The sequence below is a fragment of the Leucoraja erinacea genome, unplaced genomic scaffold (assembly GCF_028641065.1).
Source record: "Leucoraja erinacea ecotype New England unplaced genomic scaffold, Leri_hhj_1 Leri_60S, whole genome shotgun sequence".
In the NCBI taxonomy this organism is placed as follows: domain Eukaryota; kingdom Metazoa; phylum Chordata; class Chondrichthyes; order Rajiformes; family Rajidae; genus Leucoraja; species Leucoraja erinaceus.
In genome coordinates this window covers 634,729-662,695 of record NW_026576520.1, presented here as the reverse complement: position 1 = coordinate 662,695, position 27,967 = coordinate 634,729, and the positions used below count along the sequence as shown (strand labels likewise).

The window sequence follows — 27,967 nt, the reverse complement described above, 5'->3', positions numbered from 1 at the left end:
GGAGAGTCCCCCTAGTCCTCACCTTTCACCCCACCAGCCGTCACATACAAAAAGTAATCCTCCGTCAGTTTCGCCACCTCCAACGTGACCCCACCACTCGCCACATCTTCCCATCTCCCCCCATATCTGCCTTCCGCAAAGACCGCTCCCTCCATAACTCCCTTGTCAATTCTTCCCTTCCCTCTCGTACCACCCCCTCCCCGGGCACTTTCCGTTGCAACCGCAAGAAATGCAACACTTGTCCCTTCACCTCCCCCCTCGACTCCGTTCAAGGACCCAAGCAATCGTTCCAGGTGCGACAGAGGTTTACCTGCATCTCCTCCAACCTCATCTACTGCATCCGCTGCTCTAGATGTCAGCAGATCTATATCGGTGAGACCAAGCGGAGGTTGGGCGATCGTTTCGCCGAACACCTCCGCTCGGTCCGCAATAACCAAGCTGACCTCCCGGTGGCTCAGCACTTCAACTCCCCCTCCCACTCCGTCTCCGACCTCTCTGTCCTGGGTCTCCTCCATGGCCACAGCGAGCAGCACCAGAAATTGGAGGAACAGCACCTCATATTCCGTTTGGGGAGTCTGCATCCCGGGGGCATGAACATCGAATTCTCCCAATTTTGTTAGTCCTTGCTGTCTCCTCCCCTTCCTCAGTCCCCCTGCTGTCTCCACCCATCCCCCAGCCTTCGGGCTCCTCCTCCTTTTTCCTTTCTTGTCCCCGCCCCCGATCAGTCTGAAGAAGGGTTTCGGCCCGAAACGTTGCCTATTTCCTTCGCTCCATAGATGCTGCTGCACCCGCTGAGTTTCTCCAGCTTTTTTGTGTACCTTTATCTCCTCCCACCTCGATTACTGCAACTTGAGGAAGGACATCCTTGTGATTGAGGCAGTGCAGCGTAGGTTCACGAGATTGATCCCTGGGATGGCGGGACTGTCATATGGGGAAAGATTGAAAAGACTAGGCTTGTATTCACTGGAGTTTAGAAGGATGAGGAGAGATATTATAGAAACATATAAAATTATAAAAGGACTGGACAAGCTAGATGCAGGAAAAATGTTCAGAACCTGGGGCCACAGTCTTAGAATAAAGGGGAGGTCATTTAAGACTGAGGTGAGAAAAAAACCTTTTCACCCAGAGAGTTGTGAATTTGTGGAATTCCCTGCCACAGAGGGCAGTGGAGGCCAAATCACTGGATGGATATAAGAGAGAGTTAGATAGAGCTCTAGGGGCTAGTGGAGTCAAGGGAGACGGGGAGAAGGCAGGCACGGGTTATTGATAGGGGACGATTAGCCATGATCACAATGAATGGCGGTGCTGGCTCGAAGGGCCGAATGGCCTCCTCCTGTAGGTATATTCTTTATTTCTACGTTTCTTTGTAACTCCCTTTACACTGGCATCAGCCAATCTTCCCTGTCCCACCCGCAACTGGTCCAAAACGCCGCGGCGAGACTCCTGACGGGCACCCGAAAAAGGGACCACATCACCCCGATCCTGGCCTCCCTCCACTGGCTCCCTGTGCGGTTCCGTATACATTTCAAGACCCTCCTTTATGTCTACAAAGCCCTCAACGGGCTTGCCCCCACCTACATCAATAGTCTGCTTACCCACCACACCACCTCCAGGCCCCTCAGATCGGCCGACTTGGGGCTACTGAACATCCCGCGCGGTCTAGGCATAAGGTCAGGGGCGACCGCGCCTTTGCGGTTGCAGCCCCTAGACTGTGGAACAGCATCTCTCGTCCCATCAGAACTGCCCCCTCCATCGACTCCTTTAAGTCGAGACTTAAAACTCATCTTTACTCTCAAGCCTTTCTTGACGTCCTCTGAGGGAGGGCTACATGTATGTATTTATGTATGTACTTAATCTATGAACCAATGTTGTATAACGTTAGTACCTCCACCAATGTAAAGCACTTTGGCCAACGAGAGTTGTTTTTTTAAATGTGCTACAGAAATAAAAGTGACTCGACTTTACTTAATCGGGGCTTTTTTCTCTACAGGGTGGATACGGAGAGGATGTTTCCTTTGGCCAGGCGTCAAGAGCCAAGGGTCACAGTCAAGGACAAGTGTGAAGTGTTGTATTTTTGGAAGTTAAACCAGGGCAGGACCTGCACTATGAATGGAAGGGCCCTGGGGAGTCAAGAATGTTTGATGTCACACATTTATTCAGGTCGAGAACCTTCTCTTCATTAGTACAGGTTTCAGGGGTTACAACAAGAGGAGTTGAATATAGGAGCAAAGAGGTCCTTCTGCAGTTGTACAGAGCCCTAGTGAGACCACACCTGGAGTGTCGTGTGCAGTTTTGGTCTCCTAATTTGAGGAAGGACATTCTTGCTATTGAGGGAGTGCAGCGTAGGTTTACAAGGTTTATCCCCGGGATGGCAAGACTGTGATATGCTGAGAGAAGGGAGCGGCTGGGCTTGTACACTCTGGAATTTAGAAGGATGAGAGGGATCTTATTGAAACATGTAAGATTAGTAAGGGTTTGGACAGGCTAGAGGCATAAAACATGTTCCCGATGTTGGGGGAGTCCAGAACCAGGGGCCGCAGTTTAAGAATAAGGGGTAAGCCATTTAGAACGGAGACGAGGAAACACTTTTCACACAGATAACATAGAAACATAGAAAATAGGTGCAGGAGTAGGCCATTCGGCCCTTTGAGCCTGCACCGCCATTCAATATGACCTTGGCTGATCATTCAACTCAGTATCCTGTACCTGCCTTCTCCCCATATCCCCTGATCCCTTTAGCCACAAAATAGTTGTGAGTCTGTGGAATTCTCCGCCTCAGATGGCGGTGGAGGCCGTTTCTCTGGATACTTTCAAGAGAGAGCTAGATAGGGCTCTTAAAAATAGCGGAGTCAGGGGATATGGGGAGAAGGCAGGAACGGGGTACTGATTGGGGATGATCAGCCACGATCACATTGAATGGCGGTGCTGGCTCGAAGGGCTGAATGGCCTACTCCTGCATCTATTGTCTATTGTCTATATTCTAACACTGTGGTAAATATTTTCGCCACCATTTCCAGCTTGACAACATCAGTCTTCTCGGACACAATGGCGGGGTGACACACTGCTGATCAACAACGGAGGATTTATGTGTCTGTGTGGGTCGGAATGCTGGTTCCTCTCAGTCAGGACTCCAGTTCCAAAGGGATGTGCTGCCTTCCTGTCTCAGCATTCATGGCAAGACCAACAGGAAGGTGTTACGCAGTCTGCTGTTCACTCAGGAGGAAGGAAACTAAACAAGACCCATACAGAGAGTACACAAAAATACTGGAGAAACTCAGCGGGTGCAGCAGCATCTATGGAGCGAAGGAAATAGGCAACGTTTCGGGCCGGAACCCTTCTTCATACAGCTTCGTCACGAAACGTTGCCTATTTCCTTCGCTCCATAGATGCTGCTGCACCCGCTGAGTTTCTCCAGCATTTTTGTCTACCTTCGATTTTCCAGCATCTGCAGTTCCTTCTTGAACACCATACAGAGAGTGATAGGTTCGGGCCCGACTTTAGACTGAAGGGCGTCAGCGGTAGAGTTGCTGCCTCACAGCGCCAGAGTCCCGGGTTCGATCCCAACCACGGGTGCTGTCTGTACGGAGTCCTCTAGTTCTCAATTCCCTTACTCTGGGGTAAAAGACTTTGTGCATTTATCCTATCTATTCCTCTCATGATTTTATACACCTCATCCTCCTGCGCTCCAAGGAATAGAGTCTGTGTCTGCACAACCTGGCCCTTGGGTCCATGCAACATCCTCGTAAATCTTCACTGCACCCTTGTCAGCTTAAGAACTTTAACAGGGTGACCAAAACTGAACGCAATACACTAAATGCAGTTTCAGCAATGTCTTGGGGTGGGAGGTTGCAACCTTCACCTGGTCCACCCTGTTTAGACGAATGCAATCAACCCGACATGTACAAACAAACAGAACAAAGAGAACAAGTTGACCTGCAACTTTAGGCTGTGCACGCCAGGCGCAAGAAGAAAGAGCAATGTCTTGTGCAACTGTAACATGATCTCCCAACTTCTATATACTGGTGGCGCAGCAGTAGAGTTGCTGCCTTACAGCGAATGAAGCGCCGGAGAGAAGGGGTTCGATCCTGACCACGGGTGCTGTCTGTACGGAGTTTGCACGTTCTACCCGTGACCGGCGTGGGTTTTCTCCGAGATCTTCGGATTCCCCCCACACTCCAAAGCCGTGCAGGCATGCAGGTTAATCGGCTTGGTGTAATGAAAAAATTGTCCCTAGTGGGTGTAGGACGGTGTTAGTGTACGGGGATCGCTGGTCGGTGCGGGCTCAGTGGGCCGAAGGGCCTGGTTCAGCACTGTATCTCTGAACTCAACTAAACCGATTTCTTAAACTTCCCCAGCCACAACTACCTCCTCCAGCAGCTCCGCCAATAAGCCCACCATCCTTTGTGCTTTAAACAATAGACAATAGGTGCAGGAGGAGGCCATTCGGCCCTTCGATCCAGCACCCCCATTCAATGTGATCATGGCTGATCATCCACAATCAGTACCCCGTTCCTGCCTTCTCCCCCATATCCCCTGACTCCGCTATTTTTAAGAGCCCTATCTAGCTCTTTCTTGAAAGTATCCAGAGAACCAGCCTCCACCGCCCTCTGAGGCAGAAAATTCCACACTCACCACTCTCTGTGAGAAAAAGTGTTTCCTCGCCTCTGTTCTAAATGGCTTACTCCTTATTCTTAACCTGTGGGCCCTGGTTCTAGACTCCCCCAACATCAGGAACATGTTTCCTGCCTCTAGCATGTCCAAACCCTTAATAATCTGGAGAAACTCAGTGGGTGCAGCAGCATCTATGGAGCGAAGGAAATAGGCAAAGTTTTGGGCCGAAACCCGGGTTTCGGCCCGAAACGTTGCCTATTTCCTTCACTCCATAGATGCTGCTGCACCCGCTGAGTTTCTCCAGCTTTTTTGTGTACCTTCGATTTTCGAGCATCTGCAGTTCCTTCTTAAACCCTTAATAATCTTATATGTTTCAATAAGATATTGAAACCTAGGTCCTCAGGTACTAAATTCCCTTACTCTGGGGTAAAAGACTTTGTGCATTTATCCTATCTATTCCTCTCATGATTTTATACCCCTCATCCTCCTGCGCTCCAAGGAGCAGAGTCCGAGCCTGCTCAACCTCGCCCTCGAGTCCAGGCAACATCCTCGTAAATCTTCACTGCGCCCTTGTCAGCTTAAGAACTTTAACAGGGTGACCAAAACTGAACGCAATACACTAAATGCAGCTTCAGCAATGCCTTGGGGAAGGAGGTTGCAACCTTCACCTGGTCCACCCTGTTTAGACTAATGCAATCAACCCGACGTGTACAAACAAACAGAACAAAGAGAACAAGTTGACCTACAACTTTAGGCTGTGCACGCCAGGCGCAAGTGGCCACTTGGTGTGAGAGGGATTTAGATGTGGCCCTTGTGGTCCCAATGGGGGATCAGAGGGTATATGTGGCCAAGGGGAGAGAAGGCAGGTACAGGATTGGGTGGATATCATCCATGATCATATTGAATGTGCAGCCGGTGCAGGGCCTTCGAAGGGCCGAATGGCCCTACTACTCCTGCACCTAATTTCTATGTTTCTATGTTTCTAACAAAGAAGAACACAAGTTGACCTACAACTTTAGGCTGTGCACGCCAGGCGCAAGAAGAAGGAGCAATATCTTGTGCAACTGTAACATGATCTCCCAACTTCTATACTGGTGAAGGCCAATGTGCCACAAGCCTGCTTGACCATTCTGACTGGCAGTCACGGTGGCACAGCGGTAGAGTTGCTGCCTTACCGCGAATGAAGCGCCAGAGAGAAGGGTTTCGATCCCGACCACGGCCGCTGTCGGTACGGAGTTTGCACGTTCTCCCCGTGACCTGCGTGGGTTTTCTCGGAGATCTTCGGTTTCCTCCCACAGTCCAAAGACGTACAAGTATGCAGGTTAATCGGCTTGGAGTAAATGAAAATTGTCCCTAGTGGGTGTAGGATGGTGTTAGTGTGCTGGGATCGCTGGTTGGCACGGACTCGGTGGGCCGAAGGGCCTGTTTCTGTGCTCTATCTCTAAACTAAACCAAACCAAACTACTACTTGTCCCTCTTTCAGTTCAGTTTAGGGGCACAGTGGGAAACAGGCCCTTCGGCCCACCCAATCTGCGCCGACCAGCGATCCCCGCACATTAATACTATCCCACACACATTAGGGACAATTTACATTTATACCAAGCCAATTAACCTACAAGCCTGTACGTCTTTGGAGTGTGGGAGGAAACCAGAGCACCTGGATGAAAACCCACTCAGGCCACGGGGAGAACGTACAAGCTCCGTACAGACAGCGCCCGTAGTCGGGAACGGACCTGACACCACACCTGGAGTATTGTGTGCAGTTTTGGTCCCCTAATTTGAGGAAGGACATTCTTGCTATTGAGGGAGTGCAGCGTAGGTTCACAAGGTTAATTCCCGGGATGGCGGGACTGTCATATGCTGAGAGAATGGAGCGGCTGGGCTTGTACACTCTGGAGTTTAGAAGGATCAGAGGGTATCGAATTGAAACATATAAGATTGTTAAAGGTTTGGACACGCTGGAGGCAGGAAACATGTTCCCGATGTTGGGGGAGTCCAGAACCTGGGGCCACAGTTTAAGAATAAGGAATAAGCCATTTAGAACGGAGATGAGGAAAAGCTTTTTCAGTTGTGAGTATGGAGTTCAGTTGTGAGTATGGAGTTCTCTGCCTCAGAGGGCGGTGGAGGCCGGTTCTCTGGATGCTTTCAAGAGAGAGCTAGATAGGGCTCTTAAAAATAGCGGAGTCAGGGGATATGGGGAGAAGGCAGGAGCGGGGTACTGATTGGGGATGATCAGCCATGATCACATTGAATGGCTGTGCTGGCTCGAGGGGCCGAATGGCCTACTCCTGCACCTATTGACAATGACAATTAAAATTGAATCTGAATCTGAATCTGAATCTATTGTTTATTATCTATGGCACAGTGAGGCAGCAACTCTACCGCTGCGCCACAGTGCTGCCCCTGGTGCGCCTGGGCTCACGGCTGCCTGTGTAATCTGAGCCTCTCTTCCCCGTGGCTGGCGTGAGGTATTTGCGGCACGCTAGAGTCTCTGTGTTATCTATTCACCAGCCTCAACATGTCGCTCCCTGGACCTGTCTCAGCGATGCTCCCTGCTCTCCTTCCTGCCCAAACCCTGCACGCCTGACTCTCTCCTCCAACTCATAAAACTTCCCTTCAAACTTTACAGAGTTTGTGCCTTCTCTCTATGACCGGGTACGTTTACCCCGGGGACTCTGGTTCCCCCCCCCCCCCTGAAAAATCTTATCCCCCTCACCCCTGGTGTCCTCTGGTTATCTATTCCCTTCCTCAGTGACTGCGTGGGTATTCTCCATGTATTTTGGTTTACTCCCACACTATTGAATGGAGCGGCTGGGCTTGTGCACTCTGGAGTTTAGAAGGATGAGAGGGGATCTCATTGAAACATATAAGATTATTAAGGGTTTGGACACGCTAGAGGCAGGAAACATGTCTCCCGATGTTGGGGGAGTCCAGAACCAGGGGCCACACAGTTTAAGAATAAGGGGTAAGCCATTTAGAACGGAGACGAGGAAACACTTTTTCACACAGAGAGTGGTGTGAGTCTGTGGAATTCTCTGCCTCAGAGGGCGGGGGAGGCCGGTTCTCTGGATACTTTCAAGAGAGAGCTAGATAGGGCTCTTAAAGATAGCGGAGTCAGGGGATATGGGGAGAGGGCAGGAACGGGATACTGATTGTGGATGAAACTGGAGCTCCCGGAGAAAACCCACGCAGGCCACTGGATTAGGGAATTGAGAACCAGAGGACACAGGGGAGAGGGGGAAAATATTGAATAGGAATCTGAGGGGCAACTTTTTTTACACAGAGGGTGGTGGGTGTATGGAACAAGCTGCCGGAGGAAGGACTATCGCGATGTCGAAGAAATATTTCGACAGGTACATGGATGGGACAGGTTGAGCGGGACATGGGTCAAGATCTGAACGTACAAACTCCGTACAGACAGCACCTGTAGTCAGGATCGAGCCCGGGTCTCTGGCGCTGTGAGGCAGCAACTCTACCGCTGCGCCACCGTGCCGTCCCTTTAGATGGAGATTGCCTTTGCAATAGGTAGACCGCAAGAAATTGGAGAGAGATGTCTCTCTTTCTCCATCACACAGACCAGACTCCCTGCCTTCTACCAAATCCAGGTTCGATCCTGACCACGGGTGCTGTCTGTACGGAGTTTGCTCCTTTTCCCTGTGACCGCGTGGGTTTACTCCAGGTGCCCCGGTTTCCTCCCACACTCCAAAGACGCGCAGGTTTGTAGGTTAACTGGCTTTGGTAAAGATTGTAAATTGTCCCTATTGTGTACGGATAGAACTAGTGTATGAGGTGATCGCTGGTCGGCACGGGCTCGATGGGCCAAAGGGCCTGTTTCAATAGACAATGGACAATAGGTGCAGGAGTAGGCCATTCGGCCCTTCGAGTCAGCACCGCACTGTGTCTTTAAAGTCTAATAGTGTAAATAGATTTAGTTTGGTTTTGTTTAGAGAGAAATAAAGTATAGGCCTAGATCCTCCCACACGATGTACAGGTGTGTAGGTTCAATGGCTACAGTACAAATGTAAATTGTCCCTAGTGTGTGTAGGATAGTGTTGATGTGCGGGGATGGCTGGGCTGCCACGGACTCGGTGGGCCGAAGGGCCTGTTCCGCGCTGTATCTCCAAATTAAAATAAAGTAGACTAAACCTTGGCTGCCCAACTCAATACTTGATGTGTTTTAGTTTTCTCGTTTTCGAGACACAGCGCGGAAACAGGCCCTTCGGCCCATCGAGTCCGCACTGACCCACGATCCCGGCACACTAACACTATCCTACACACACAAGCGACAGTTTTTACATTTACGCCAAGCCAATTAACCTACAAACCTGTGTGACTTTGGGGTGTGGGAGGAAACCGGAGCACCCGGAGAAAACCCACGTGCAAACTCCGTGCAGACAGCACCCGTAGTCAGGATGGAACCCGGGTCTCTGGCGCTGTGAGGCGGCAACTCTACCGCTGCACCACCGTGCCGCACTCCATCACACTCTGGTATGTTTTAAAGTTTTCTTCAACACCTACCTGTTTCTTCCCATGGTTTCATGATCCTTCACAACAACGTGGATCTCAGAACTTGGGTCCAGAGGAGTTCCTTTCAGGTCCCATTCAAAGCCCTGTGAGCAAAACATCACTGGAGTTAATCTGCCCAGCAACAGAAAGGCCGAAGTTCAAAGGTCAGAGAAAGGTCAGGAAAGGTTGTTCCCTAATTTGTTTTGGTCCCCTAATTTGAGGAAGGGCATTCTTGCTCTTGGGGGAGTGCAGCGTAGGTTTACAAGGTTAATTCCCGGGATGGCGGGACTGTCATATGCTGAGTGAATGGAGCGGCTGGGCTTGTACACTCTGGAGTTTAGAAGGATGAGATGGCATCTTATTGAAACATATAAGATTGTTAAGGGCTTGGACACGCTAGAGGCAGTAAACATGTTCCCGATGTTGGGGGAGTCCAGAACCAGGGGCCACCGTTTAAGAATAAGGAGTAAGCCATTTAGAACAGAGACGAGGAAACACTTTTTCTCACAGAGAGTGGTGAGTCTGTGGAATTCTCTGCCATTCTCGCCATTCAATGTGATCATGGCTGATCATCCCACAATCAGTACCCCGTTCCTGCCTCCTCCCCATATCCCCTGCCTCCGCTATCTTTAAGAGCTCCGTCAAGCTCTCTCTTGAAAGCATCCAGAGAACCGGCCTCCACCGCCCTCTGAGGCAGGGAATTCCACAGACTCACAAATCTCTGTGTGAAAAAGTGTTTCCTCGTCTCCGTTCTAAATGGCTTACCCCTTATTCTTAAACTGTGTGGCCCCTGGTTCTGGACTCCCCCAACATCGGGAACGTGTTTCCTGCCTCTAGCATGTCCAAACCATTAATAATCTTATACGTTTCAATGAGATCCCCTATCATCCTTCTAAACTCCAGAGTGTACAAGCCCAGTTGCTCCATCAGTCTCCTATTCCTGGGATCGGCAGGAGGTAAATTCCCTATTGCTTCCATATATAGAGATGCGATTTGCAGTTTCGCCCAATGCCAGCAGTTGTTCCATGATGAGTCAAGATTGGTTTATTGTCATGTGAACCAACACTACAATCATAGTCTATTGGGAAACAGGCCCTTCTACCCAAGCATCTATTCCTCTCATGATTTTGTTCACCTCTATAAGATCACCCCTCATCCTCCTGCTCTACAAGGAGACCCAGCCTACTCAACCTCCCCCTGTAGCTCACACCCTCAAGTCCTGGTAACATCCTTGCAAATCTTCTCAGTACCCTTTCCAACATGACAACATCTTTCTATAACACGGTCCCCAGAACTAAATACATTACTCTAAATATGGTCTCACCAACCTCAGAGTTCCCCCAGAACTTTGCGTGATACACAAGATTCCTTGGAGCGCAGGGTGGCGAGGGGTGGTCTTATAGAGGGGCATACATCCATTAGGGGTTTAGATGGGGTAAATGAACAGTCTTTTACCCAGAGTAGGAAAATCAAGTGCTAGATAACACTTCTTCAGTGAACTCCGTATCCCGAGATTCCCACTCCGTCTGAAGAAGGATTTCGACTAGAAACGTCACCTATTCCTATTCTACAGAAATGCTGCCTGACCCGCTGAGTTACTCCAGCACTCTGTGAAACGTCACCGATCCATGTTCTCCACAGATGCTGCCTGACCCGCTGAGTTACTCCAGCACTCTGTGAAACGTCACCTATCCATGTTCTCCACAGATGCTGCCTGACCCGCTGAGTTACTCCAGCACTCTGTGAAACGTCACCTATCCATGTTCTCCACAGATGCTGCCTGACCCGCTGAGTTACTCCAGCACTCTGTGTCCTTTTGTGCAGTAACCAGAGAACCAGAGGGCATAGGTTTAAAGTGAAGGGGAAAACATTTACCTGAAGATAAGAATAAGGGGTAAGCCATTTAGAACGGAGATGAGAAAACACTTTTGCTCACAGAGAGTGGTGAGTCTGTGGAATTCTCTGCCTCAGAGGGCGGTGGAGGCAGGTTCTCTGGATACTTTCAAGAGCGAGCTAGATAGGGCTCTTAAAGATAGCGGAGTCAGGGGATATGGGGAGAAGGCAGGAACGGGGGACTGATTGGGGATGATCAGCCATGATCACATTGAATGGCGGTGTTGACTCAAAGGGCCGAATGGCCTACTCCTGCACCTATTGTCTATTGAATCTGAGGGGTGCCTTTTTCACACAGAGGGTGGTGGGTGTATGGAACGAGTTGCCAGAGGAGGTAGTTGAGGCCGGGACTATCGCAACATTTGAAATAAATTTGGTCGGGTAGGAAAGATTTAGAGGGATATGGGCCAAATGCGGGTAGGTGGGATGATTGTAGATGGGACAGGTTGGTCGGCGTGGGAAAGTAGGGCTGAAGAGCCTGTTTCTATGCTGTATGACTATGTGACAATCCTATCCATGTACCAGACCAAATGAATGATAATATATTGATTTTTTAAAAAGCTCTACAACGTCACTCAGCGGCTCAGGAAGCAACTCTGGAGGACATGGCCAGACTACGTTTCAGACCCTTCAAACTGATTGTAATGGGGCATAGAAAGCTGGAAAACCATATAACCATATAACAATTACAGCACGGAAACAGGCCATCTCGGCCCTACAAGTCCGTGCCGAACAATTTTTTTTTCCCCTTAGTCCCACCTGCCTGCACTCATACCATAACCCTCCATTCCCTTCTCATCCATATGCCTCTCCAATTTATTTTTAAATGATACCAATGAACCTGCCTCCACCACTTCCACTGGAAGCTCATTCCACACCGCTACCACTCTCTGAGTAAATAAGTTCCCCCTCATATTACCCCTAAACTTCTGTCCCTTAATTCTGAAGCCATGTCCTCTTGTTTGAATCTTCCCTATGTTCAATGGGAAAAGCTTGTCCACGTCAACTCTGTCTATCCCTCTCATCATTTTAAAGACCTCTATCAAGTCCCCCCTTAACCTTCTGCGCTCCAGAGAATAAAGACCTAACTTATTCAACCTATCTCTGTAACTTAGTTGTTGAAACCCAGGCAACATTCTAGTAAATCTCCTCTGTACTCTCTCTATTTTGTTGAAAAGGAAGGGGGGATCGGACATTGTCGGACAAGGCCTGGGTAGAGTGGATGTGGAGAGGATGTTTCCACCAGTAGGAGAGTCTAGGACCCGAGGGCACAGCCTCAGAATCAAAGGATGTTCCTAAAGGAAGATGACGAGGAATGTCTTTGGCCAGAGGGTGGTGAATCTGTGGAATTCATTGCCACAGAGGGATGTGGAGGCCACGTCAATGGAGAAATGGGTGCACACCAGGGCAGGACACAATAAAGACAGGGGAGGGAGGGGGAGACAATAGACAATAGGTGCAGGAGTAGGCCATTCGGCCCTTCAAGCCAGCACCGCCATTCAATGTGATCATGGCTGATCATCCCCAATCAGTACCCCGTTCCTGCCTTCTCCCCATATCCCCTGACTACACTACCTTTAAGATCTAGCTCTCTCTTGAAAGTACCCAGAGAACCGGCCTCCACTGTCCTCTGAGGCAGAGAATTCCACAGACTCACAACTCTCTGTGTGAAAAAGTGTTTCCTCGTCTCCGTTCAAAACGGCTTACCCCTTATTCTTAAACTGTGGCCCCTGGTTCTAGACATCAGGGACATGTTTCCTGCCTCTAGCATGTGCAAACCTTTAATAATCTTATATATTTCAATAAGATCCCTTCTCATCCTTCTAAACTCCAGAGTGTACAAGCCCAACCGCTCCATTCTCTCAACATATGACAGTCCCGCCATCCCGGGAATTAACCTTGTAAACCTACGCTGCACTCCCTCAATTGCAAGAGTGTCCTTCCTCAAATTAGGGGAGCAAAACTGCACACAATACTCCAGGTGTGGTCTCACCAGGGCTCTGTACAACTACAGAAGGACCTCTTTGCTCCTACACTCAAATCATCTTGTTATGAAGTGGAGCAGCAATTTTGTGCCGCTGAGTTTCTCCAGCAATTTTGTGTCCGCTGAGTTTCTCCAGCAATTTTGTGTCCGCTGAGTTTCTCCAGCAATTGTGTAGCCTATTTCCTTTTTGTGTACCGCTGAGTTTCTCCAGCAATTTTGTGTAGCCTATTTCCTTCTCTCCATAGATGCTGCTGCACCCGCTGAGTTTCTCCAGCAATTTTGTGTATCTTGTTATGAAGGCCAACTTGCCATTAGCTTTCTTCACTGACTGATCTTATAGAGGTGTACAAAATCATGAGAGGAATAATCGGGTAGACTCACAGTATCGTGCCCAGAGTAGGGGAATAGATAATGGATCTCGGTGGCGTAGGAATATGAGTGGTAACTTTTTCACCCAAAGGGTGGTGGGTGTGTGTGGGACGAGCTGCCAGAGGAGGCAGCTGAGGCCGGGACTATCTCAATGCTTACAGAAGCAGTTAGACAGGTACATGGATAGGACAGGTTTGGAGAGATATGGACCAAATGCAGGCAGGCGGGGCTAGTGTAGATGGGACATTGTTGGCCGGTGTGGGCAAGTTGGGCCGATGGGCATGTTTCCACGCTGTATCACTCAAAGAGTATGGTCCTATCATGTTGGTTTATCGGTTTGAGCCGACAGGATAGCTTCAGTTGAACGTTGACAAATCTCTCACCTCGTTCCAGACGGGGTTCAAATTGTTCTTGATCACTTTTGTCTTCTTCTTTACACCTGGAAAGGAGAGAGTTTGCATCGGTCAGTAATACTGCAACACACATAGAACATAGGGTAGCACTGGAACAGGCCCACAATGTTCGTGCTTAACATGATGCCGAGACAATCTTGTAGCTTAGTTACCATATAAACATATAACAAACATACGGAAACAGCACTGGAACAGGCCCTTTGGTCACATACACATGTTCGTGCAGTGAAATGACAGTGATGCTCGAGACTTTCTTGCAAAAGACAAACAGCTTAGTTACCAAACAAATTATAAACACATATAACATAATTACAGAACGAAAAACGTTCTGAGTTAGGCCATCTCGACCCTTCTAGTCCGTGCCGAACACATAATCTCCCCTAGTCCCATCTACCTGCGCTCAGACCATAACACTCCATTCCCTTCCCATCCATATAACTATCCAATTTATTTTTAAATGATAAAAAACAAACCTGCCTCCACCACCTTCACTGGAAGCTCATTCCACACAGCTACCACTCTCTGAGTAAAGAAGTTCCCCCTCATGTTACCCCTAAACTTCAGTCCCTTAATTCTCATGTCATGTCCCCTTGTTTGAATCTTCCCTACTCTCAGTGGGAAAAGCTTTTCCACGTCAACTCTGTAGTTCAGAGCTACAGCCCAGAAGCAGGCCCTTCAGCCCATCGAGTCCGCACCGACCAGCGCTCCCCGCACACTAACACTACCCTGCACACACCAGGGACAGTTTACATTTAGATCGAGCCAATTAGCCGACCAACCGGCACGTCTGGCTGGCTCGAAGGGCCGAATGGCCTACTCCTGCCCCTATTGTCTATTGTCTTTGGAGTGTGGGAGGAAACCGAAGATCTCGGAGAAAACGCCCACGCAGGTCACGGGGAGAACGTACAAACTCCGTACAGACAGCGCCCGTAGTCGGGATGGAACCCGGGTCCCTGGCGCTGTGAGGCAGCAACTCTACCGCTGTGCCACTGTGTCTCCCTCTCCACACCCATATCCCTCCATTCCCTGTGCCTATCTGTCTCGTTAATGCCACTATTGCTTCTGATCTACGGACTTGAACAACGTCTATCAAGGGATATGGGGAGAAGCAGGCACGGGTTATTGATTGGGGACGATCAGCCGTGATCACGTTGAATGGCGGTGCTGGCTCGAAGGGCCGAATGGACAATAGACAATAGGTGCAGGAGGAGGCCATTCTGCCCTTCGAGCCAGCACCGCCATTCAATGTGATCAGGGCTGATCATCCCCAATCAGTACCCCGTTCCTGCCTTCTCCCCATATCCCCTGACTCCGCTATCTTTAAGAGCCCTATCTAGCTCTCTCTTGAAAGCATCCAGAGAACCGGCCTCCACCGCCCTGTGAGGCAGAGAATTCCACAGACTCACCAACTCTCTGTGAGAAAAAGTGTTTCCTCATCTCCGTTCTAAATGGCTTACCCCTTATTCTTAAACTGTGTGGCCCCTGGTTCTGGACTCCCCCAACATCGGGAACATGTTTCCTGCCTCTAGCGTGTCCAAGCCCTTAACAATCTTATATGTTTCAATGAGATCCCCTCTCATCCTTCTAAACTCCAGAGTGTACAAGCCCAGCCGCTCCATTCTCTCAGGGTGACTATGCACAAGTGGGGCTATATGGAGGGTACAACAAGCTGTGACAGTGGCACACAGACCCAGACAATGTAACGCCTACTGCAACGCCCATAGCTGGATCACCCATGTACCACTGCAGGCCTTGCACTGAACACTCCAATAGGGCAGCGATGTGTACAGCAGTGGCGAGCCACTCTAGAGCATGAGGACACGGACGATCCGGTTTGTACTCGCTAGAATTTAGAAGATTGAGGGGGGATCTTATAGAAACTTACAATATTCTTAAGGGGTTGGACAGGCTAGATGCAGGAAGATTGTTCCCGATGTTGGTAGAAGTCCAGAACAAGTGGTCACACTTTAAGGATAAGGGGGAAATCTTTTAGGACAGAGATGAGGAAAACTTTTTTCACACAGAGAGTGGTGAATCTGTGGAATTCTCTGCCACAGAAGGCAGTTGAGGCCACAGTTCATTGGCTATATTTAAGAGGGAGTAAGATGTGGCCCTTGTGGCTAAAGGGATCAGGGAGTATGGAGAGAAGGCAGGTACAGGATACTGAGTTGGATGATCAGCCATGATCATATTGAAAGGCGGTGCAGGCTCGAAGGGCCGAATGGCCTACTCCTGCACCTATTTTTCTAAGTTTCTATGTTTCTAAGAACAATGCCACTGTTAGGGCCCCATAATGGCGCAGTGGTAGCTCTCCCCGTGACCTGCGTGGGTTTTCTCCGGGCGCTCCGGGTTTCTCCCACCCTCTAAAGACGTGCAGGTTTGTAGGTTAATTGGCTTTGGTAAATTGTCCCCAATGTGTAGGATAGAACTAGGGTGAGTGGGGAGACAAAAATAATAATAATAATAATAATAATTTTATTTATAGAGCACTTTAAAAACAATCATAGCTGCAACAAAGTGCTGTACATCACTAATCATTGACAGAAAAGTTAATACACACTAAAAATAACAATCAAAACAAATAGTAGGAAAAGACATGTAAAATAAAGAAAAATGCTGGAGAAACTCAGCGGGTGAGGCTGCATCGATGGAGAGAAGGAATAGGCGATGTTTTGGATCGAGACCCTTCTTCGGACATTCAGGTGATCATTGTTCAGAATGGACGCGGTGGGCCGAAGGGCCTGTTTCCATGCTATATCTGTAACCTATAAACGAGTCCTTTGGATGATCTTTAATCTGACTTTATTAGACTTTATATTGCATTAAACGTTACTCCCTTTATCCTGTATCTGTACACTGTGGACGGCTCGATTGTAATCATGTATAGTCTTTCAGCTGACTGGTTAGCATGCAACAAAGGCTTTTTACTGTACCTCGGTACACGTGACAATAAACTGAATTGTTATGTCTACCTCCGACACCAACTCCAGCAGCACGTTCCAGACACCCATCGCTTTTATACTTTGCTCCTCTCAGCCTAAAGCTGCGCCCTCTAGTATTTGATTTTTCCACCCTAGGTAAAAGGTTCTGACTGTCTACCCTCTCTGTGCCTCTCATCATTGTATCCACTTCTAGCAGGTCTGCCCTCAACTTCCAGCAGTCCAGAGAAAACAATCCACACCCGTCCACCCTCTTCCCTATACCTAATGGCCTATAATCCAAGGGAGACACAGAATGCTGGAGTAAAGGGTCGGTCCCACGAGCATGCGCTTGCATGCAGCGTGCGCGACCAAACTGGAAGCGGGGGCAGCGCGGAGGTCGAGTGATCCCGTACGAGTTGACGTGAAGTTCGAGCGAAGGCGTATGGCGTAGAGACGCGTCAAGACGTGCGTACGGCATTGAGATGCAGCGCATGCCCGTCGAGGCGGTGCGTACGGTCTCAATGAGGCTGCGGGCCGGGAGGCCGTTGCCGCGCGGAATTTTTGAACACGTTCAGTTTTTCGGAGCCCCGCGCGATGTCGGGACCAGCTCCGCACAACTCCATACGGCTCCGGCGATCGAAGTGGGACCGGCCCCGCGAGGCCGTACGGCTCAAGTGACCACGTTAGGTCGCACTTGCCGCATGGAGTCGCATGCTGGTGGGACCGGCCCTTAACTCAGCGGGACAGGCAGCATGTTTGGAGGGAAGGAATGGGCGATGTTTCGGGTCGAGACCCTTCTTCAGACCAATGTCAGGGGAGACAATGGACAATAGGTGCAGGAGGAGGCCATTCGGCCCTTCGAGCCAGCACCGCCAGTCAATGTGATCATGGCTGATCATCCTCAATCAGTAACCCGTTCCAGCACTGCAGTTCCTTCATACACACAGTTCTAGTTTGGTCTCTAACATCAGTGAAGAAACATAGAAACATAGAAAGTAGGTGGAGGAGTAGGCCATTCGGCCCTTCGAGCCAGCACCACCATTCAATGTGATCATGGGTGATCATTCAAAATCAGTACCCCGTTCCTGCCTTCTCCCCATATCCGTTGATTCTGTTAGCCCTAAGAGCTAAATCTAACTCTCTCTTGAATACATCATTACTCCCTGACTCTTAGACTCAATGCCCCGACCCATAATAACAAGCATACTGTCCGCCTTCTTCAAAACATTCAACCATTAACAACATCCGCCATCATTTGGAAGGGTCTACTCTGTTGCTCATAATCAACAAGAAAATCGATATCCCACATTAAATCACGGAACATAGAACAGCGCAGTGTCGGCACGAGGAACTGCAGGCGCTGGTTTACAAAAAAAGACACAAAGTGCTGGAGTAACTGAGTAAGCCAGGCAGCATTTATGTGGGACGTAAACCGTATAAACTTCAAGATTCTCCTCCATGTCTACAAAGCCCTCAATGGGCTTGCCCCCACCTACATAAAAAGTCTTCTCACCCACCACTCCACCTCCAGGCCCCTCAGATCGGCCGACTTGTGGTTGCTGAATATCCCACGGTCTAGGCATAAGCTCAGGGGCGACCGTGCCTTTGCGGTTGCAGCTCCTAGACTGTGGAACTGCATCCCCTTTCCCATCAGAACTGCCCCCTCCATCGACTCCTTTAAGTCGAGACTAAAGACTTATCTATACTACCAAGCATTTCCTGACATCCACTGAGTGAGGGCTACATGTATATATGTATGTAGTTTGTTTTGTTGTGCTATTCTTATAACATATGTAAAGCACTTTGGCCAACGAGAGTTGTTTTTTAAATGTGCTATATAAATAAATGTGCCTTGACTTGACTTGACATGGACAAGCGATGTTTCGTTCCATACACCCACCACCCTTGGTGTGAAAAAGTACCCATTATATTGTTTCCCTACACCTTAAACCTGTGTCCTCCTGATCTCGATTCGCCAACTCCGGGAAGAGACTCTGTGCATCTACCCTGTCTAGTCCTCTTGTTAAATTATTTCCTGTTTCTGAATTCTACTTGAAAGGCTCTGCTGCCTGTTTATCTTAAGTTGAATTCTTTCTTAATGATTAAATATTTTCCGTCCTTAGTCACTGAAGCCTCTCTCTCTCTCACTCCCTCTCTCTCTCTCTCTCTCTCTCTGTCTCTCCGCCCCTCTCTTCCTCTCCCCCTCTCTCTCTCTCTCTCTCTCTTCTTCTCCCTATCCCTCTTTCCCCTCTCTCTCCCTCCCCCTCTCTCTGTTCCTCTTTCTCTCTCTCTCCTTCCCTCTCTCCCTCTCCCCGCCCTCTCTCTCTCTTCCTCTCCATACCCTTCTCTCCCCTCTCTCTCTCTCTCTCTCTCTCTCTCCGTCCCTCTCTTCCTCTCCCCCTCTCCCTCTCTCTCTCTCTTCCTCTCCCTATCCCTCTTCCCCCTCTCTCTTCCTCCCTCTACCTCTCTCTGTTCCTCTTCCTCTCTCTCTCCGTCCCTCTCTCCCTCTCCCTCTCTCTTCCTTTCCCTAACCCTCTCTCCCCCCTCTCTCTCTCTCTCTCCCTCCGTTCCTCTTCCTATCTCTCTCTCTCTTTTTCTCTCCCTCCATTCCCCTCTCTCTCTCCCTTCGTCCCTCTCTCTCTCCCTCTGCCTTATTGAGCAGCATTTCTGCATTTTATAACCTAGTCATTTAGTCCCTATCCCAACTTGTAGCAGAAAGTCTTTGCTGATAATAATTCTTCAACGCAATATATTCAATATGATTCTTCAATAATGAAGACACAAGGAACTGCAGATTCTGGTTTCCAAAAAAAAAATAACATGCTGGAGTATCTCAGCGGGTCAGGCAGTAGCTCAATTTTATGATTGTGGCATTTCTGAGGCGTTTGTTTAGTTCAGTTTAGTTTAGTTAATTGTCACGTGTACCGAGGTGCAGTGAAAGGCTTTTGTTGCGTGCTAACCAGTCAGCGGAAAGACAATACATTATTACAATCGAGCCGTCCACAGTGTACAGATACACGATAAAGAGAATAGCTGGTCTTGGCATCATGTTCAGCACAGACATTTTGGGCCGAAGGGCCTGTTCTCATGCTGGATCTCGCGGTTGCCGACCTTTTTAACTCCCCTTCCCATTCCCACACTGATCTTTCTGACCCGGGCCTCCTCCACTGCCAGAGTGAGTCAATAGACAATAGACAAGAGGTGCAGGAGTAGGCCATTCGGCCCATCGACCCAGCACCGCCATTCACTGTGACCATCGCTGATCATCACCAATCAGTACCCCGTTCCTGCCTTCTCCCCATATCATAGAAACATAGAAACATAGAAAATAGGTGCAGTAGTAGGCCATTCGGCCCTTCGATCCTGCACCGCCATTCAATATGATCATGGCTGATCATCCAACTCAGTATCCCATCCCTGCCTTCTCTCCATGCCCCCTGATCCCTTTAGCCACAAGGGCCACATCTAACTCCCTCTTAAATATAGCCAATGAACTGGCCGAGAGTTCCAGAGATTCACCACTCTCTGTGTGAAAAATGTTTTTCTCATCTCGGTCCTAAAAAACTTTCCCCCTTATCTTTAAACTGTGACTCCTTGTCCTGGACTTCCCCAACATCCTGCATCTAGCCTGTCCAACCCCTTAAGAATTTTGTACGTTTCTATAAGATCCCCCTCAATCTTCTAAATTCTAGCGAGTACAAGCCGAGTCTATCCAGTCTTTCTTCATATGAAAGTCCTGACATCTCAGGAATCAGTCTGGTGAACCTTCTCTGTACTCCCTCTCTGGCAAGAATGTCTTTCCTCAGATTAGGAGACCAAAACTGTACGCAATACTCCAGGTGTGGTCTCACCAAGACCCTGTACAACTGCAGTAGAACCTCCCTGCTCCTTTACTCAAATCCTTTTGCTATGAATGCTAACATACCATTCGCTTTCTTCACTGCCTGCTGCACCTGCATGCCTACTTTCAATGACTGGTGTACCATGACACCCAGGTCTCGTTGCATCTCCCCTTTTCCTAATCGGCCACCATTCAGATAATAGTCTACTTTCCTGTTTTTTCGCCACCAAAGTGTATACCCTCACAATTATCCACATTATACTGCCTCTGCCATGCATTTGCCCACTCACCCAGCCTATCCAAGGCACCTTGCAGCCTCCTAGCATCCTCCTCACAGCTAACACTGCCCCCCAGCTTCGTGTCATCCGCAAACTTGGAGATGTTGTATTCAATTCCCTCGTCCAGATCATTAATATATATCCCCTGACTCCGCTATTTTTAAGAGACTACACGCAAACTGGAGGAACAGCACCTCATATTCCGCTTGGCGAACTTACAACCTAAATTTCCAAACAGTGAAAGGCCTGGATTGAGTGGGCATGATGTTTCCACTGGTGGGAGAGTCTAGGACTTGAGGGCACAGCCTCAAAATTAAAGGACCTTCCTTCAGGAAGGAGATGAGGAGGGACTTCTTTAGTCAGAGGGTGGTGAATCTGTGGAATTCTTTGCCACAGAAGGCTGCGGAAGCCAGGAGCCAGTGGATATATTTAAGGCAGAGATAGATAGATTTTTGATTAGTACGGGTGTCAGGGGAAATGGTGAGAAGGCAGGAGAATGGGATTGGGAGGGGGATGGAGAGATAGATCAGCCAGGGTTGAATGGCGGAGTAGACGCGATGGGCCGAGTGGCCTCATTCTACTATTCATTCTGCTCCTATCACTTATGACCTTTTGAGCGTTGAATTCACTTCAGGTAACTAACCTTCAATCAGACCCATCCCAAGCTGAAACGTATCAGAGATGCTGCTTAAATGATGGGTTTGTGTGAAGAGCTCTTATTTATGCCACACTCCCTATGTTTATATTTGTTTTGTGCACGTCGGGTAGATTGCATCAGTCGAAACAGGGCGGACCGCTTGAAGGTTGCAATCTCTGGAATCCCTAGAAGACTCTAATCCGATACCGAGCGGCGCGGAGCCTGGAAAGATGCCATCACCAACAACGGAGAGGCCATCACAATAGACAATAGACAATAGGTGCAGGAGTAGGCCATTCGGCCCTTCGAGCCAGCACCGCCATTCAATGCGATCATGGCTGATCATCCACAATCGGTACCCCGTTCCTGCCTTCTCCCCATATCCCCTGACTCCGCTATCTTTAAGAGCCCTATCTAGCTCTCTCCAGAAAGCATCCAGAGAGCCGGCCTCCACCGCCCTCTGAGGCAGAGAATTCCACAGACTCACCACTCTCTGTGAGAAAAAGTGTTTCCTCGTCTCCGTTCTAAATGGCTTACTCCTTATTCTTAAACTGTGTGGCCCCTGACTCTGGACTCCCCCAACATCGGGAACATGTTTCCTGCCTCTAGCGTGTCCAAGCCCTTAACAATCATATGTTTCAATGAGATGCCCTCTCATCCTTCTAAACTCCAGAGTGTACAAGCCCAGCTGTTCCATTCTCTCAGCATATGACAGTCCCGCCATCCCAGGAATTAACCTTGTAAACCTACGCTGCACTCTTTCAATAGAAAGAATGTCCTTCCTCAAATTGGGGGACCAAAACTGCACACAATACTTCAGATGTGGTCTCACTAGGGCTCTGTACAACTGCAGAAGGACCTCTTTGCTCCTATATTCGATTCCTCTTGGTAACACAGTGAAACCACTGGGTTTTGACCTCCATCGCGAGCAATGGCGAACCTCGAGCAGAATCCGCACCCTCCGTGCACGAAGAGCCCATCACGTGAATAAGTGGGGGTTGACAGACGGCCCTGCTTGTGACTGTGGACATCCAGACTAGATCCATCCCACACATCGTGAATGACTGCCCACTGAGGGCATCAAAGCCATCCACCCAGTAACTGATGCTGTCCTGGCCTGGATGTCTACCCTTGATCTACAACACCAGACACAAGAAAATGATGTTTATTTTTGTCTGCCGTGTTAATTATAGATTTCCCCTCCCTGCAGCACGATTTCAGGCTATCAACTTTCAATCCGATCTCTTCTCCTCCCACAGTCAGATTTTTTGGAGCAATGTCAAGTCAAGTCAGGTCATGTTCGTTGTCATCTGCACAGTAAATATCACCAGCAACTCGTCCTGGTCCACCCGTAACGAAGCAACGGTCAAGAAAGCACAACGTCTCCAAGGTAGACACAGAGCGCTGGAGTAACTCAGCGGGTCAGGCAACATCTGTGGAGAACATGGATAGGTGACGTTTCACGGAGTGCTGGAGTAACTCAGCGGGTCAGGCAGCACCTGTGGAGAACATGGATAGGTGACGTTTCACGGAGTGCTGGAGTAACTCAGCGGGTCAGGCAGCATCTCTGAAGAGAAGGAATAGGCGACGTTTTGGATCGGGAACTTATTTCAGATCTCAGCTTTGACCCGAAATGGCAACTATTTACTTTCCCCAGAGATACTGCCTGACCTGCTGAGCAGCCTTTCGATTAGTTTGCTTTTAGGCTTCCCATCGTTTCGGCTATGTTTCCATTCGATTAATAAACTTGACTTGACTTGACTTGACTTGATACAAGATACAAGATACATTTATTTGTCACATGTACCAGTTGGTACAGTGAAATGTGTGGTCACCATCCATCCATACAAATAAAATAAAGAACATAGCAAACATGAAACATATAAGATTATTGAGGGTTTGGACACACTAGAGGCAGGAAACATGTTCCCGATGCTGGGGAAATCCAGAACATGGGGCCACAGTTTAAGAATAAGGAGTAAGCCATTTAGAACGGAGACGAGGAAACACTTTTTCTCACACAGAGTGGTGAGTCTGTGGAATTCTCTGCCTCAGAGGGCGGTGGAGGCCGGTTCTCTGGATGCTTTCAAGAGAGAGCTAGATAGGGCTCTTAAAAATAGCGGAGTCAGGGGATATGGGGAGAAGGCAGGAACGGGGTACTGATTGGGGATGATCAGCCATGATCACATTGAATGGCAGTGCTGTCCAAGCCCTTAATAATCTTATATGTTTCAATGAGATCTCCTCTCATCCTTCTAAACTCCAGAGTATACAAGCCCAGCTGCTCCATTCTCTCAGCATATGACAGTCCCGCCATCCCGGGAATTAGCCTTGTAAACCTACGCTGCTCTCCCACAATAGCAAGAATGGCCTTCCTCAAATTAGGGGAGCAAAACCACACACATCCGAACAGCATGACCGACCCATCTTAGTTGGTTCTTGATCTGGTAATTCCCACTTTGAAATGACCCAATGTCTTGGTTTCCACAGCCTTGTGTGAAAAAATGTTGCCTACAGCAGCGTAACAGACAACACACACACACACACAAACGCAAATTACGCATGTGGCAGCTCAGTTCCAATAGGCAAAGAAAAGAAAAGGACACAAAAACAAGGCTTGAATAGTGCAATTATGGTTTTAGTTTAGAGATACAGCGCGGAAACAGGCCCTTCGGCCCACCGGGTCCATGCCGACCAGCGATCCCCGCACATTAACACTATCCTACACCCACTAGGGACAATTTTTACATTTTCCAAGACAATTAACCTACAAACCTGCACGTCTTTGGAGTGTGGGAGAAAACCGACGATCTTGGAGAAAACCCACGCAGGTCCCGGGGAGAACGTGCAAACTCCGTACAGACAGCACCCGTAGTCAGGATCAAACCCGGGTCTCCGGCGCTGCATTCGCTGTAAGGCAGCAACTCTACCGCTGCGCCACCGTGACCGCCCACTATGATTCTTAGATGGGCCATTGACTTGATGGGCCGAAGGGCCTGTTTCTGTAGTGTATGATCTTATGTGGTTGGAGATATTCGAGGAATGAAACAGAGCCTATGGGATGAAGGAATCAGTGTTGAATTTGAAGTGCGGCACGGTGGCGCAGCGGTAGAGTTGCTGCCTCACAGCGGCAGAGGCCTAGGTTTGATCCTGACTACGGGTGCTGGCTGTACAGAGTTTGTACGTTTTCCCCCGTGACCTGCCTGGGTTTTCTCCGGGTGCTCCTGGACACGTTAGAGGCAGGAAACATGTTGTCGATGTTGGGGGAGTCCAGAACCAGGGGCCACACAGTTTAAGAATAAGGAGTAAGCCATTTAGAACGGAGACGAGGAAACACTTTTTCTCACAGAGAGTAGTGAGTCTGTGGAATTCGCTGCCTCAGAGGGTGGTGGAGACCGGTTCTCTGGATACTTTCAAGAGAGAGTTAGATAGGGCTCTTAAAAATAGCAGAGTCAGGGGATATGGGGGGGAAGGCAGGAACGGGGTACTGATTGGGGATGATCAGCCATGATCACAGTGAATGGCGGTGCTGGCTCGAAGGGCCGAATGGCCTACTCCTCCACCTATTGTTATATGGTTATTGTCTATTGTCTAGAAACATAGAAACATAGAAATTAGGTGCAGGAGTAGGCCATTCGGCCCTTCGAGCCTGCACCGCCATTCAATATGATCATGGCTGATCATCCAACTCAGTATCCCGTACCTGCCTTCTCTCCATACCCCCTGATCCCCTTAGCCACAAGGGCCACATCTAACTCCCTCTTAAAATATAGCCAATGAACTGGCCTCAACTACCCTCTGTGGCAGAGAGTTCCAGAGATTCACCACTCTCTGTGTGAAAAAAGTTCTTCTCATCTCGGTTTTAAAGGATTTCCCCCTTATCCTTAAGCTGTGACCCCTTGTCCTGGACTTCCCTAACATCGGGAACAATCTTCCTGCATCTAGCCTGTCAACCCCTTAAGAATTTTGTAAGTTAAAATTTTTAAGGGGTCTATTGTCTATTGTCCAAAGACGTACAAGTTTGTACGTTAATTGGCTTCGGTAAATATTGGAAGTTGCCCCTAGTGTGTGTCGGATAGTGTTAGATTCCTTGATTCCTGGGAACCAGACTGATTCCTGGGATGTCAGGACTGTCCTTATGAAGAAAGACTGGATAGACTTGGTTTATACTCTCTAGAATTTAGGAGATTGAGAGGGGATCTTATAGAAACTTACAAAATTCTTAAGGGGTTGGACAGTCTAGATGCAGGAAGATTGTTCCTGATGTTGGGGAAGTCCAGGACCAGGGGTCACAGCTTAAGGATAAGGGGGAAATCCTTTAAAACCGAGAGGAGAAGAACTTTTTTTCACACAGAGAGTGGTGAATCTCTGGAACTCTCTGCCACAGAGGGTAGTCGAGGCCAGTTCATTGGCTATATTTAAGAGGGAGTTAGATGTGGCCCTTGTGGCTAAAGGGATCAGGGGGTATGGAGAGAAGGCAGGTACGGGATACTGAGTTGGATGATCAGCCATGATCATATTGAATGGCGGTGCAGGCTCGAAGGGCCGAATGGCCTACTCCTGCACCTAATTTCTATGGTTCTATGTTAGTGTGCGGGGGATCACTGCCCGGTGCGGACTCGGTGGGACGGAGGGGCCTGTGTCCGCGCTGTGTCTCTGGAGACTTATGTCTAAAAAGAAACGACAGGAAGCCGGCAAGGCAGGAAAAGCGGCAGAGAGCAAGGAAGAGTGGGGACCACTCCCACGCTGATAAAAATAACACTGCTGGCCAACGTTGCGAAATGGTTGGCAGCTGAGGTCAGAGGTCGACCTCATCAATACAATCAACTTCAATGAAGATTGTGAGGAGGATATTCAGATATGTCAGATAGGGTGGCACAGCGGTGGAGTTGCTGCCTCACAGCGACAGCGCCAGAGACCCGAGTTCGATCCTGACTATGAGTACGGGCAGTACAGGGTCTGTACTTCTTTACTCAGAGAGTGGTGACGGTGTGGAATGAGCTTCCAGTGGAAGTGGTGGAGGCAGGTTCACTGGTATCATTTAAAAATAAATTGGATAGGCATATGGATGAGAAGGGAATGGAGGGTTATGGTATGAGTGCAGGCAAGTGGGACTAAGGGGAAAAAAAATTTGTTCGGCAAGGACTTGTAGGGCCGAGATGGCCTGTTTCCGTGCTGTAATTGTTATATGGTTATATGGTTATATGGTACGTTCTCACCGTGAGGCCGGGACTATCGCATACATTAGGGGACAGCAACCTTGTACTGGGGCCAGGACCCATGTCAGTGAGCGGATGGCGGGCCACATCTATCGCCATCATTAATAAATGGAAATAATAATAATACATACCAACTAAATTAGTAATTAGTAATAATATTAATAATACATAAATTAGTAATAGAAAACATAGAAAATAGGTGCAGGAGTCGGCCATTTGGCCCTTCGAGCCTGCACCGCCATTCAATATGATCATGGCTGATCATCCAACTCAGTATCCTGTACCTGCCTTCTCTCCATACCCCCTGATCCCTTTAGCCACAAGGGCCACATCTAACTCCCTCTTAAATATAGCCAATGAACTGGCCTCAACTACCTTCTGTGGCAGAGAGTTCCACAGATTCACCACTCTCTGTGTGAAAAATGTTTTTTCTCATCTCGGTCCTAAAAGATTCCCCCCTTATCCTTAAACTGTGATCCCTGGTTCTGGACTTCCCCAACATCGGGAACAATCTTCCTGCATCTAGCCTGTCCAACCCCTTAAGAATTTTGTAAGTTTCTATAAGGTCCCCCCTCAATCTTCTAAATTCTAGCGAGTACAAGCTGAGTCTATCCAGTCTTTCTTCATATGAAAGTCCTGCCATACCAGGAATCAGTCTGGTGAACCTTCTCTGTACTCCCTCTATGGCAAGAATGTCTTTCCTCAGATTAGGAGACCCAAAACTGTACGCAATACTCCAGGTGTGGTCTCACCAAGACCCTGTACAACTGCAGTAGAACCTCCCTGCTCCTTTACTCAAATCCTTTTGCTATGAATGCTAACATACCATTCGCTTTCTTCACTGCCTGCTGCACCTGCATGCCTACTTTCAATGACTGGTGTACCATGACACCCAGGTCTCGCTGCATCTCCCCTTTTCCTAATCGGCCACCATTTAGATAATAGTCTGCTTTTCCTGTTTTTGCCACCAAAGTGGATAACCTCACATTTATCCACATTATACTGCATCTGCCATGCATTTGCCCACTCACCCAGTCTATCCAAGTCACTTTGCAGCCTCCTAGCATCCTCCTCACAGCTAACACTGCCCCCCAGCTTCGTGTCATCTGCAAACTTGGAGATGTTGCATTCAATTCCCTCATCCAACATCTCCAAGTTTGCGGATTGCAGAATAGACAATAGATGCAATATACAACATGCATAAATCAATTGAAACTCAAGCACAATAGATAGAGCTAAGGGGAAGAATGCAGAATATATAGACTACAGTATAGACTTGAGAAGATACAGAGCAG

The 27,967-nt window shown here is 48.7% G+C and overlaps 1 protein-coding gene across 1 annotated transcript in view; it reads right to left on the bottom strand.

Annotated features, from left to right (window-relative positions):
* The window catches only part of LOC129694294 (dysferlin-like), a 99,577-nt gene that overhangs the window by 36,612 nt on the left and 34,998 nt on the right, over nt 1–27,967 (bottom strand). Inside the window, exons 2-3 of the mRNA XM_055631004.1 lie at nt 13,747–13,802; nt 9,130–9,221 (exon numbers count right to left, since the gene is read on the bottom strand). Coding sequence (XP_055486979.1) covers nt 9,130–9,221; nt 13,747–13,802 — 148 coding nt within the window. The remainder of the gene's footprint in view (nt 1–9,129; nt 9,222–13,746; nt 13,803–27,967) is intronic.